Consider the following 13,064-nt stretch of genomic DNA (forward strand, 5'->3'; position numbering starts at 1 on the left):
TCATCTTCCTCAAGATGATCAATGCAAGGTGGCCAGGGAATAGTAGGTGTGACATTGATCATCTTCGATAGCCATGGAGCCTAGTTCTGGAGGAGCTGCTCATCGCTGATGCCAAGGGATGAGACTGCAGCCTCAATGTAATGACCTCCTCCCCCAACATCATAGACCCACTCGCTTTTGTTAAGCTCACTTCTATCTTTGAAACCAATTTTGTCTTGATACTCATTAATGAACAGGTCCTTGACATAAGATGATTTAACATCGCCCACTGCATAGCCATACTCACTGACTATGCGTTTGCGTCTGCTAAAAGAGACTGTAGTGAATGGATCTCACACTCAGTAAAGATGACAGATTCAACATGTCTAAAGAACAAATTCTTTGCCTCTGAGAGCGACACACTCTGGAGATGCATTGCATCATCTGGCTTGAAATATGTATTTTGGATATGTTTCATCCAACAGACATGGTGGTACATGATGTCATTTGCAAAAGGATTTGACAGTGCTGATGTTGACTCAATGAGCCTTGTGAGACGGTCCCTCAACTGTTCATCTTCTATAAGGACTGTGTGGTGCTTGAAGGCGCGCCATGCTCACTGTGTGTTGATTCTGAACAACTTGCTTTGCACTCTATTTGGGTGCCTCTGGTCCTCACCTTGCATGCACCACACACACTTTTTCTTGTCGTGAAGAGACCCACTCACAGATGAAAGCAGGCGCTTTGGTGATGGTCCCTCTGACTCTTTGTAACAAAGAGCCTTCTGAGCTGGCATTTCAGAACTTGAATACTGAGCAATGTCCTTTTCTTCGTTTGTGCGCCGTCTGGCTTTTTCAAGCTTTTCTGAAGATGAGATGGAGATATAACATGACTGATGTATGTAATGATTCCATGGTCCATCTTGCCACGAAGTGGTGGTGTAAACATGACCAAATTTGTCAAGCTTTGGATTGTAAGCTGTCCCATTTTCCTTGGTTGATTTTATCAGATGACTCACAAGGCTTGCCACATTTCAGCACAGATTCATAGGACATTGTGCCTTGTTTTTCTTGCTACATTTATATAAACCTAAAAAAGAGAAAAAAAAAGACTGCAAAGTACCAGAGAAGCTAGTCATCAACTATTTTGCTAGGGTAGGCCTATTGGAGCTGAAACTAGCATTGTTGCAAACCCGAATCATGTAAGTAGCTAGCTAGTTAGGGGAGCGTGTCTATGTTCCCCGGGTCCTATGTTCCCCGGGTCCTATGTTCCACGGGTCCTATGTTCCCCTCTTGGGGAACTGGGGAACATAGGACCCTTTTTTTAAAAAAGGGTCCTATGTTCCCCGCTTTTCCCAAAAAGGGTCCTATGTTCCCCGATATGTATGTGACTGGGGAACATAGGACCCTTTTTTTAAAAAGGGTTCTATGTTCCCCGGTCTATTACTTTTTCCACCATTTCTGCCAAATTCCGGCCGAGATAACTACGATTGCATGTCTTTACCTTTTGTGGAAGAAGGTGAGACGTCGGAGAACCTGACGCAGTCTATTCATACGCTGGTAAACAAACCCTGAGAAGCCCAAGCCCTAAGAGAGCCCACAGGCGCACAGAGCTTTTGGCCGTGATACTATTATACAATTATATTATATTATATACTATTATATAAAGAGCTCTGGGAGTCGCAAACGGCAACAATCACTTTCTCCTCCATGCTGCAGTTCAACCCGGACTGCACTGCACTGAGTTGGCTGGTTGAACGCTGATTGGCTGTTACGTTACACATGTCACTCAGTGGCCACGCTGTTGAACGCCGATTGGCTGTCATCACGCGAATGTCGCGTCGAAGTTTAAATATTTTTAAAGATTGATGGATTGCGGGGAACATAGGACCCTTTTCCCAGAAAAGGGTCCTATGTTCCCCGCTTTTCCCAAAAAGGGTCCTATGCTCCCCGGTATGTATGGCTACAGGGGAACATAGGACCCTTTTTGGGAAAAACGGGGAACATAGGACCCGGGGAACATAGGACCCGGGGAACATAGGGATGACCCCCTAGTTAGTTACTTGTCAGAACTGCTGGTTATCATATTAATGCTAGATCAATCTAATTCGATATGTTGCTATGTTACGCTTTTTTCTATGACAAGCAGCTGGATTATGTCAGTCAACATAAATTGAGAGAAAGCTAAGCTAATATTAGATAGGTACCTAATTTAGCTAAGACTAATTATCAATGATAACTTCTGCACATAACATTATCTCTTTGCTGTCATACATTCATAATGATAAAATAATATTTGGACTAGTGAATAATGTTGAGTATATAAGAGCTTACCTCAAACAAAGTGTGTCAATGCAGCAAGTAATTTTCCATTGACATGAAACCGTGGAAACGTAAACATTACAGAGAGAGAGTGTGTTTGCACATCGCTTGGATGTGGGGCTGACTGATTGGGAGACAGGTATGCTTTTTTGAATTACTGCAGAAGACAACTTTAGAGATATTTTATGCCATTGAGAAGTGTTAATTATTTTCCAGTTCATAATTAAATGAAGGGACCAATTGATCAACACAATTCAGGTAACTAATAACATCAGCAAAGTTTGTTTCTCATCAACCACAAACCTTGATGACTTCTGCATAGCCTACTTGTAATTGTACTGTCCATAACTGAACTCAGTATGAGCAGACCTTTCATTTGCCTAATATGTGCCTTAAGGCTGTATGACGATTTTGAAAAATTGACAGCCATCTTGAATTTGAAGCTCAAAAATAGGTCATATCATGAAACCATGTATTATGCAGCACTGTGGGCAAAACCATTAAAAAGTTACAATTAAAATTTCCAGCTTGGCTGACAGCAGCCATTTTGGATATAGGGCTCTCGGGGGCACACCGGCTCATTTTTTTATTCAACCTTGGTGGTGACAAATCCAGTGAGAAACAAACCTTTGCTCTGTACGGTCACGGAACTTCTATAGATGACCCAACTAAGTATGTGTGTGTTTGTGTGTGAGTGGTGTGTATGTGTGGTTTTTAGTGGTGTGTGTGTGTGTGTGTGTGTGTGTGTGTGTGTGTGGTTCTGTGTATGTGTGGTGTGTGTGTGTGTGTGTGTGGTTGTGAGTGGTGTGTGTGTGTGTGTGTGTGTGTGTGTGTGTGTGTGTGTGTGTGTGTGTGTGTGTGTGTGTGTGTGTGTGTGTGTGTGTGTGCGTGCGTGCGTGCGTGCGTGCGTGCGTGCGTGCGTGCGTGTGTATGTTCTGGTAGCTCACCTTCGGCGTGTTGCAGGACTGTCCGTAGCGTCCATTCAGCTGAAGAACAGAAACACCAGAAACTCCTGTCCTACACGATCACAGTCAGGATCCAGAACCTTCTGCTCTACACGATCACAGTCAGGAACCCGATCCTTCTGCTCTACACAATTACAGTCTGGAACCAGAGCCTTCTGTTCTACACCTCAAGAAGGAGAGCCAACAGCCTCCTATCCTACACCATGATAACCAATAACCAGAACCTTCTGTCCTAAACTACAAGAACCAGAACAAAGAACCTTCTGTTGTACACAATGAGAACCAAACCACAAGGAAGCCAGAAAGCAAGCAGGTCACAGTGGAGGTTTTCCCAGCGGCTCCTCCAGTCAGTTCAGGACTCTCTATCTCTCCTCCCCTTCTCTACCACTCTGTCTGCTCTCTCTCCCCCTCTATCTTGTCCCCCTCTCATTTTCTCCTCCTTAGAACAGAAACCATGTGATTCTGATGACAGGATCAATCATCACATCAGTGTCCCCCTCCCTCTCCCTCCTCCTCCAGGATTAACCTGAACACACATTGTGCTTCAGTTCATAGAGAGATGTGTCTGTTCCACCCAGCCTCACAGTTTAATGTCTTAAGACACATGTCCCAGTAGGAATGTCCTGCCTCTGCCCTTACATCTTCCTCCTGTTCTCTGGTTGTTGAGGTGAGAGCTGTTCGTCGAGAGCATTGTGTTTTTAGGACGGGAACAACCCTTCTAATTCTGGCTGTAATTTTTAATAGCTCTGCATTCCACACAATATACTGACACTGTCTGACATGACCAGAGTGCTGGTCTATTAGATTGGCTCCCAGGGAGCTCCTGACCAGAGCACTAGTCTGTTAGACTGGCTCCCGGGGCCCTCATGACCAGAGTACTAGTCTGTTAGACTGGCTCCCAGGGGCTCTCATGACCAGAGCACTAGTCTGTTAGACTGGCTCCCGGGGCCCTCATGACCAGAGTACTAGTCTGTTAGACTGGCTCAGAGGGGCCCTCATGACCAGAGTACTAGTCTGTTAGACTGGCTGCCAGGGGCCCTCATGATCATGTACCTTAGGTTGTAGTACCTCAGGTGTATTCTAGAAGTACCTCGGGTAGTAGTACCTCAGGTGTATTCTAGTAGTATAGGTGATTATCTTAACAGACTGAAGGTCATCAGTCTGTCTGTGAGTCTGTTTGTCAAGAGGATCCGGGTCGTTAAACAAACAGCTTGAGTCCAGAGTCTTTATGGCCAATTCCTGGCCATGTGAAGTTTATGCAATGCAATTACTTTGGCTGCATTCTACAAACTAGTAATAATACTAATGGTATAATGATGGTAATAGTTTTAATGCTAAGTAAATACTACTAATTACATTACTATGATGTATAATTAGCCTGGTGTTTTATTTCTCTGATTTTTGATCTGACAAATAGGAAGAGTGTGTAAATAAAACCAGGGGACATCCCTCAGTCAATAGTCTGGTTTCATCTGCTGCGTGTGTGTTGATGAGGATCAGGAACAGGATGTGAGAGGTAGCTAGATATACAGTCCCACCCCTGGTAAATACAGCTCAGTGAATCTTAGCTGAGCCTGCACAATTCACAGCCAGCTGCACTTCTAGCGTAGTGTGACACTCTACCTCCTTCTCAAATAAGCTATAACTGCTATAATACTGCAATAGCCGCTATTTTAAGCTAAAAGCCAGTATGGCCACTACAGTTAAGGCATGTATGTAACATTTCAGCATTAAAGTATCGCAAAACGACTACACCCAAGTTACATATTGAGTTGGGGTGTGTACTAACATTATCCAAATCGTTTCAACAATGTATTTGTAGTGTTTCTCTCTCTCTCTCTCTCTCTCTCTCTCTCTCTCTCTCTCTCTCTCTCTCTCTCTCTCTCTCTCTCTCTCTGAGTTGGTTGTTTGAGAGCAGAGCTTGTTGAATTTAGCGTTTCTGGCCATGTTGGCCGGTTATTTACTTATCTATTTTCTACTAAGTGGCTACTGCGCATAACATTGTTGAACCAGAAAAGCTGACTTCGATTGGCTCTGCGCATCACCAGCAGCAGTTTTGCTGCAAACAAGCATTTGTCGTGAGGTAAGATGGCTACGCCAGGTGACCCACTAGAGCCAGACTCACTTCCAGGCTGCATGTGACCCACCAGACCCAGAATCACTGCCAGGCTGCATGTGACCCACCAGACCCAGACACACTGCCAGGGTGTGACCCACCAGACCCAGACTCACTGCCAGGCTGTGACCCCCCAGATCCAGACTCACTGCCAGGCTGTGACCCACCAGACCCAGACTCACTGCCAGGCTGTGACCCACCAGATCCAGACTCACTGCCAGGCTGTGACCCACCAGACCCAGACTCACTGCCAGGCTGTGACCCACCAGATCCAGACTCACTGCCAGGCTGTGACCCACCAGACCCAGACTCACTGCCAGGCTGTGACCCACCAGATCCAGACTCACTGCCAGGGTGCAGGTGCATGCTGGTGTTCAACCTTATTCTGTTATCCACCGTAAACTGTGACCACAGGGTTCGCTGTTTCACATTTTTTGCAACATGCACGAGTTTGAGGTGTAGACAGGCATAAAGTTGTTCACGTGCGGAAACATGCACGAGTTTAAAATGTATAACTTTTTATCGTCAATCAGAATGGGGTAATTCGTTTTATGTCACCGGTCATAGCACATTGAGTGGCCGAAGCAAAACAGTTAATTTGCCTTTCTTCGTTACGAGCCCCTCTCTGATTGCTCAAACTGTGGTTCTGTTTTGAACGAAGTGTAGTGGCATTCCGTCAAATTTGTCATCCTCTGTACCACTTGTTGGAGTCAACTAACAGTGTTTGCAATGTGAGCGAAAGACAAGACAATGTTCCTTAGTTTTAAAATGGTTACTTGAAAGTCTTCAAAACAAAATACACGTCTTCACACGGTATAATGCATAGTCTTACGCACGGTCAAAAAACTGTGTAGCTTCCATCAATGTCAGACTCCAAACTGAATTACATCACCGCTGTTGCTACGTAAAAATCCCAAAATATAGAAAATAACGTATTCACATCGCTAAATTGTGCATTTTATCAGTTTTACACATTTTACACACTCACATGAATTAACATGAAATTACTGTATGCAGCTTTTAATCATTTTAAAATAAATATTTATTATAAATCAAATACTGGCATATTGGCTCTTACAGCCTGTATAGATGTGAAGTGTGTGTATGATTGCAGTGGATTTGCAGCGTAAGGGTGATTGTAGTGGGTTAAGAGCACAGTTTATTCGGCGATTGGGAACAGGTGTGGCACGCAGTTTCTTCCTCTCTTTGCCCGGTCAATTTAGTCCGGAGACGGCGAGCCTACCAACAGTCGAGCCAAGCAGAACGGAGTGGTGGAAAACGCAAAGCGAAGCGCATTTCAAGACCCAACATAACATTACCTACAGCTGTAAACTACCCCACCTAACATTATCTACAGCTGTAAACTACCCCACATGCATTTACCTAAAGCTATAAACTACCTCATCAAACTAGGTCTGACGACGTCATCAAACTCAGTCTGATAACGTCATCAAACTAGGTCTGACGACGTCATCAAACTAGGTCTTTGGCTGTTGTTTCTGCTCCTAGTGGCAGGAATAACATGTTATCCCTTAAATGTTGAGCCTCATCACACTGCCTCCTTGTACCGTTGAGAATTTATTATACAATTATTTTGTTTTTTAATAAGGCTTATCAGAATCAGATCAGAATCAGAATTCTTTTAATGGCCAAGTATATTCACACATACAGGAAATTGACTTGGTGTCGTTGGTGCATAAGACATGAGACATAACATAACAACAAAAAAGCATAAACAAGAACAAAGGACAAATGTTTTTTAAGATAATAATAAATAATAATAAATAATTGGGCATAGAAGGGCAAGTTAGTTTGAGTACGTAAACCCAGAGTCATTGTGATGCAGGGGGCTTGTTTGTGAGCCCAACTGCCGTGGGGAAAAAACTGTTCAAGTGGCGAGAAAGAGTTGGATCGCGGTCTGCACGTAACAGCTGAAAGCCGGTCAGCTGTGCTGCAGAGTCCGGTGTAGATTCAGTCAGCCAGGATTCCGTAAAACACATGACAGAAGAGAGAGAAAAGTCCCTATTAGTCCTGATGAGAAGACGTAGTTCATCAATTTTTTTTTTTTTTAGTACATTCATATATCTGTGACTGCTTATCTTTGTTCCAAATTGTACCCTTAAGGTACGGCCACACCAAACGCGTTACCTGCGTACCACGCGTATAAAATCGGCAATTTTTCCATAGGGAAGCATTGGTTTACGCGCGTATGAGGTGCGTACACACGTATCATGCGTACCAAGCAACATTTTACTCGCTGTAGGGGCGTATGAGGCGCGTATATCAGTGGCGGCTGGTGGTTTTTAAAGTGAGGGAGGAAGGACTGCGCGCTTGGTTGCCATTGGCCTGCTTGCACTGTTGGTGTATGGTGGCATAAGAATGTGAGACTCAAGTTGTTTCAGGGTGTTTTGGTGAACTACAAAATAGCAGGGAGGGAGTTATGTGAACAAAATGTATACAAAGCCACCAGTGGCATCACTGTAATTTGAGAAGGAAAGGATGCAAAGCATATTAGTCAAATCAGGCCTACTATTGATTTGTAAAAGTAAATAAAAAAATCTGGGCCTATTATTGGGCCTATTTTTGCCCTCACTGACTGAAGTTATGTTATGTTTATTTTCAGTTACAATTGCTTGTAATGCTACCAGTAAGTCATGCGTACCTAGCAAACCATGTAGCACTCACAACACTGACGTTGCCATTACTTCTGATGACCTTGATTTTGGGAAGTGGTCTACCTCTTTCTGAATGAATGGAATGGTTTTTGTAATAAGACGTTAACAAAGTCCTCCGTTTCCAATGTTTCCATTGTGCATTTAGGATCTCGCTATCGCAGATTTCACTTGCTCTGCGTCTCTCAGACTGAGCACCGCGGCAATGCAGAGACCGGGTTTGTTATCGACAGCGTTGCCAGATTGGGCAGATTTCCCGCCCAATGATAATTTTCCCAGCCTAACATGGTTAAAAGTAGCCCAATTGGGTGGGAAATCGGACCAATCTGGCAACACTGCTCAACATCCAGGGATCCTGCTTATTGGTTCATAGCGCAGACGGATAGATTTTTGCCCGAATCAGACCCCTTAAGGTCCCACCCAGTCAGAGGAGGATTTTCCTCCTCTCTCCCATTGAAACCCATGTTATCCACTGGCCGCCAGTACTTTCGGGAAAATGAATGGGAGTCAACGGCGGCGGAGGGAGGACGGTCCTCCCTGAAGTAATTGTCAATAGGCGATAGGGGGTGCTAATGTCCCTTTACCCAGGGAAACGAACATTATATATTCAAAGGCGATAAAGTAGTCATATTTAAGGGCATTAATTCATTACAATAGTCGGGGCAATCAAATTTTTTTATTCTCAACAATGTTAGGGAGGATCTTCCTCCCTCTCCTCAATGGAGAAGCCTCCACTGGCGTACACATACGCGCGTACACATACGCGCGTACACATACGCGCGTACGCGAGGAGTTCAAAAAATTGAACTTTTTACGCTCATACGCGCCGCAATAGCCAATCAGCGTTGAGCTTGACCCGACGTCACTGGCAGAGAGTAGTGAGCTTGGACAGAAGCATACGGCCGACATCTTTCTTTATTCTGTGTGGAAATAGTAACATAGTTACGCCATTAAATGCTTTTATGGAAACATTTTTAGCGAGAAATGTGCATTTTACTTTCATAATGTTCGCTCGGTGAATGTGAAGGATGTTTGGTTTGATAGTTATGACGAAGAGGGAACGCTCCGTTCACTTGCATGGACAGAGTCTCTGGTTACTAAGCAACCTCAACGTCTTGGCGGACTATATATCTGCTGATCAACACTACGAATGCTGGAAACACACCAGACACACCATGTGAAGTTATTTAACCCGATTATTGTTATTTATATCCGAGATTATTTAATCTAACCCGATCTAAACTCTATCACCCAAACACGGCGGCGTTTGGGTTTCCTACCTCGGACTCCAGAGCAGCCATGTCCATGGCAGCCACGGCCGGCAACTTTCTTTATTCTGGGTGGAAATAGTAACATAGTTACGCCATTAAATGCGTTTATGGAAACATTTCTAGCGAGAAATGTGCATTTTACTCTCATAATGTTCACTCGGTGAATGTGAAGGATGTTTGGTTTGATAGTTATGACGAAGAGTGAACGCTCCGTTCACTTGCATGGACAGAGTCTCTGATTGCTAAGCAACCTCAACGTCTTGGCGGACTATTTCTCTGCTGATCAACACTACGAATGCCGGAAACACACCAGACACACCATGTGAAGTTATTTAACCCGATTATTGTTATTTATATCCGAGATTATTTAATCTAACCCGATCCAAGCTCTATCATCCACCCAAACACGGCAGCGTTTGGGTTTCCTTCCTCGGACTCCTAAATCCAGCGCAGCCACAGGCTGGGGGGGGGGGGGGAGTTTTGGGCGGTCTCATCTACGCGCGTATGCGTACGCGCGTATCTGACCATTTTTGACACAAAATGGTCAAGCAACATTTTAGCTGCGTTACGCGCGTACATGGCACGCGAGGTACGCGCTTGGTGTGTTCGCACCTTTACGTCGTCTAGTGCAGACTTTCATAACGTCCCATAAAACAAGTTACAAAAAGCACGGTGAAGCTCTTTCTGCTCTTACGCACGTCAGAAGTACAAAGACAAGGAACCAAATGTTTTTTTTATTCTCTTGCTTTTTGTTAATTCAACCTTTTAAATTTTGAGACTGTTGTTATTATCTTATATAAGATAATGACAACGGTCTCAAAATTTAAAATATATATACAGTTATAAGCAGATAAACGCGTTATTAATGGCGTTAACGCAAACCAAATTTAACGGCGTTAATTTTTTTATCGCACAATTAACGCAATTTTTTTTGGGGGATTTTTTTTTTTTATTATTTATTTAGCTCAAAACAAAGAAGCAGTAGCCTGACTGCTATGTTCAAGGCAGTATGTTTGTATGTTCATCGTTTAATTGCACTTTAGGCTTTTTTTTTGTATCGTCCTGTTTTGTTCAGTATATGCCAATGTTGTTATCAATAAAAAAACATTTGCACAAGGCAAGCCAATGCACTTCTCCATGTTGATAAGAGCATTAAAATGAGAAAAATTAATGGGACAAAGAAATCAAGGGATATTTAGCATAGAAAAAAAGATTGCGATTAATCGCAATTACTCGCGATTAATCCTGAGTTAACTATGACATTTATGCGATTAATCGCGATTAAATATTTTTAGCGCTTGACAGCACTAATGTATATATATATATATATATATATATATAGGGTTAGCTAACCCTTATATAATAAAACGTTATTGCGATCGTTAATGCGTTATTGATGTTCATTGTATCTCTTGTAAAGCACTTTAAGGTGCATTTCATGCTATGAAAGGGGCTATATAAATAAAGCTTATTATTATTACCTTATTATAATTTTTATTTAATCATGATTGCTATAAATAAGCTATTCCTGCTACATGAAGGTATAATAAGCTATACCTGCTAACTTCAGGTATCCCTAGTTTGGCTGCTACATTGAGGTATAATAAGCGCACAACACAAACAAGAAATCCAACATTGATCGTGTTTATTAGAGTGAGTGTTGATACTTTGGTGAAATTACATTGATCATTTTATAGTAAAACAAGAGGTCTTCATCTTTGACCAAGCCCAGTGGACAGCAATACGACATCCAGGTCATGGTAGAGGCGCCAGCGCAGGAGTTTTATCACATCAAGTTCTTCATCCTTCATTGGTAAGACAACAGGAGTACAGATCTCCTGCCTCTACTGGGTTGGAGCTCATGGAGAGTTGGCTTTTCACCCTGAGCTCTTGAGGTTGGCGCCTACCTCCGTCAGTCTGCCAACTAATGCCTTGCTCAAAGACACATCCAGGTCAGCCCACGAAAGCTTCTTCTTCACACACTCTTCTCTTCCCCCATGTCATGGGAAGGTTTCAACTACCGCCCCACCAAGACGCGGTGCTTGGTTCTAATGCTAGTCTCCAACTTCACAATGCTAAGGAACATATATGTCTGTAAAAAAAGGAAGAACACAAAGCTCACCAGACATGGGGAATAGACACTGTCATATGTTCCAACCACGACCACCAGAGGGCAGAGAAGACAAGAGCAAACCAGATAGGCCACCAACTAATGCAAAAAATACTCTATGATCTCCTCATTTGCTGTCCCAAATTGTTTTAAGACGAAATGCACCCTGATCATGGAGGACATGATGGAAGATCAGAGATCAGAGATTCCTCAAAGCATTGCTTGAGATTTACGGGGCTCATAACAGATTAGCTACACATGTTTATTCTGGTTTATTCAGGTGTTGCATATAAACTGGTGTACATACCGAACAGGCGCTAAATCATGCACAGGTGTTTATAACTGAACAGGTGTTGAGTATGTGACCAGGTAAACAGGAGTGGAAGGCATGGATACCTGCAGGGTTGAGTATCAATGCCTGGAGGAGGTCAGACAGAGACACGATCCCTTGGACCACATCCTTACTGTCCACCAGCACCAGCCGATGCACCTGAATCACATTGTAATACTTTATTTGATCTTGTTAAACCTTTATTGAACAAGGTAAAAGACTCATTGAGATTTAAAATCCCTTGTCCAAGAGAGACCAGGGGCCTGTACTACGAAGCTCGATTAGAGGGTTAGCGAGGTATGTTGAGCTGAAAGCCTGGGTTAGCTGTACCACGAAAGTCGATCTCTTTAAGCGTCGCTGTATCACTATGGTGACTTATGCTCGCAACCAAACCTGGTCGGGAGCAGCTTTTCGGCTTAGTCTAGCCGGAGATCGGCTACTTAAATCGGCGTGCGCAGCTTCCTAGCCCCTCCTCCGACAATGGCGTCACCATTTTTGGGTGTTACCGTGGACCTCGGCGCACTTATCGTACAGGCGTCTCTCCGGAGACAGAGGGTTTTTCGGGACAGAACTGATCCCTTGGCATTTTCTGACCAAATTCTTTATGAGAGATACAGATTCTCATCAGAGGGTATTCGTTATCTGATCGTCCTTGTTGGACCGTATGTAGGCAATGCGGCACAAAGAAGCCGTGCACTTACTGTGTGTCTGTGTTTCAAGTTCGAAGGTGGCCCCGCACGTTCAACGTACATTAACCTATAGTCAAGTGCCGTGTTGTCCATTATCCCTTATATAACCGCTATGTAGGCCTAGGCATTTTTTATTCTACAAATTCATATTATAGCTGTGAGAATTGTTAAAAAAAATGTCCTCCATAGTCGCCCTGGAGTCACAGGGCGAAAGAGTCTCCTGCAAGAATCAGGGAAACCTAGACATTCTTTCCAAAAATTAAACATTTAGAAGAATACGTGATACTTTGCTTTGATAGTTATATACCTCTGATTGGAGATTGATTGTCGGCGGCTCCTCCAAAATAATGTTACCTTCAACTAAAAATGACACAATTATTTTACCCTCAATCATTTCACATTTGATTAGCAAGACAATTATTTATGTCCATTACCAATACATGAATACTCATTACAAACGCCTTTGATGTCGAGGCAGTGGGGTCAGAGGACATCCCCCCTTCCACCATCATCGGCCGACCTTCGATATTGGCGAGAGCCAGCTCCTCCGAAGTGGTGAAGGGCGGTGGAGCGGAATTAATTTGGGTTTTCTTTTTATTTGCTACAGGTA

At 43.4% G+C, this 13,064-nt stretch overlaps 2 protein-coding genes across 5 annotated transcripts in view; both read right to left on the reverse strand.

The window, feature by feature from the left end:
* The window catches only part of fer1l6 (fer-1 like family member 6), a 137,336-nt gene extending 133,538 nt beyond the window's left edge, over nucleotides 1–3,798 (reverse strand). Inside the window, exon 1 of the mRNA XM_060074699.1 lies at nucleotides 3,248–3,798. Coding sequence (XP_059930682.1) covers nucleotides 3,248–3,282 — 35 coding nt within the window. The 5' untranslated portion in view covers nucleotides 3,283–3,798. The remainder of the gene's footprint in view (nucleotides 1–3,247) is intronic.
* Nucleotides 3,799–10,954: 7,156 nt separating this feature from the next.
* The window catches only part of prkag3b (protein kinase, AMP-activated, gamma 3b non-catalytic subunit), a 32,901-nt gene continuing 30,791 nt past the window's right edge, over nucleotides 10,955–13,064 (reverse strand). For all 4 annotated transcript variants that reach the window (XM_060074803.1, XM_060074804.1, XM_060074802.1 and 1 more), the window contains 2 exons: nucleotides 11,831–11,924; nucleotides 10,955–11,416 (listed from right to left, as the gene is read on the reverse strand). In XM_060074803.1, the coding sequence (XP_059930786.1) occupies nucleotides 11,400–11,416; nucleotides 11,831–11,924 (111 nt within the window). In that variant the 3' untranslated portion in view covers nucleotides 10,955–11,399. The remainder of the gene's footprint in view (nucleotides 11,417–11,830; nucleotides 11,925–13,064) is intronic.

This window comes from Gadus macrocephalus, chromosome 16 (assembly GCF_031168955.1).
Source record: "Gadus macrocephalus chromosome 16, ASM3116895v1".
Lineage (NCBI taxonomy): Eukaryota > Metazoa > Chordata > Actinopteri > Gadiformes > Gadidae > Gadus > Gadus macrocephalus.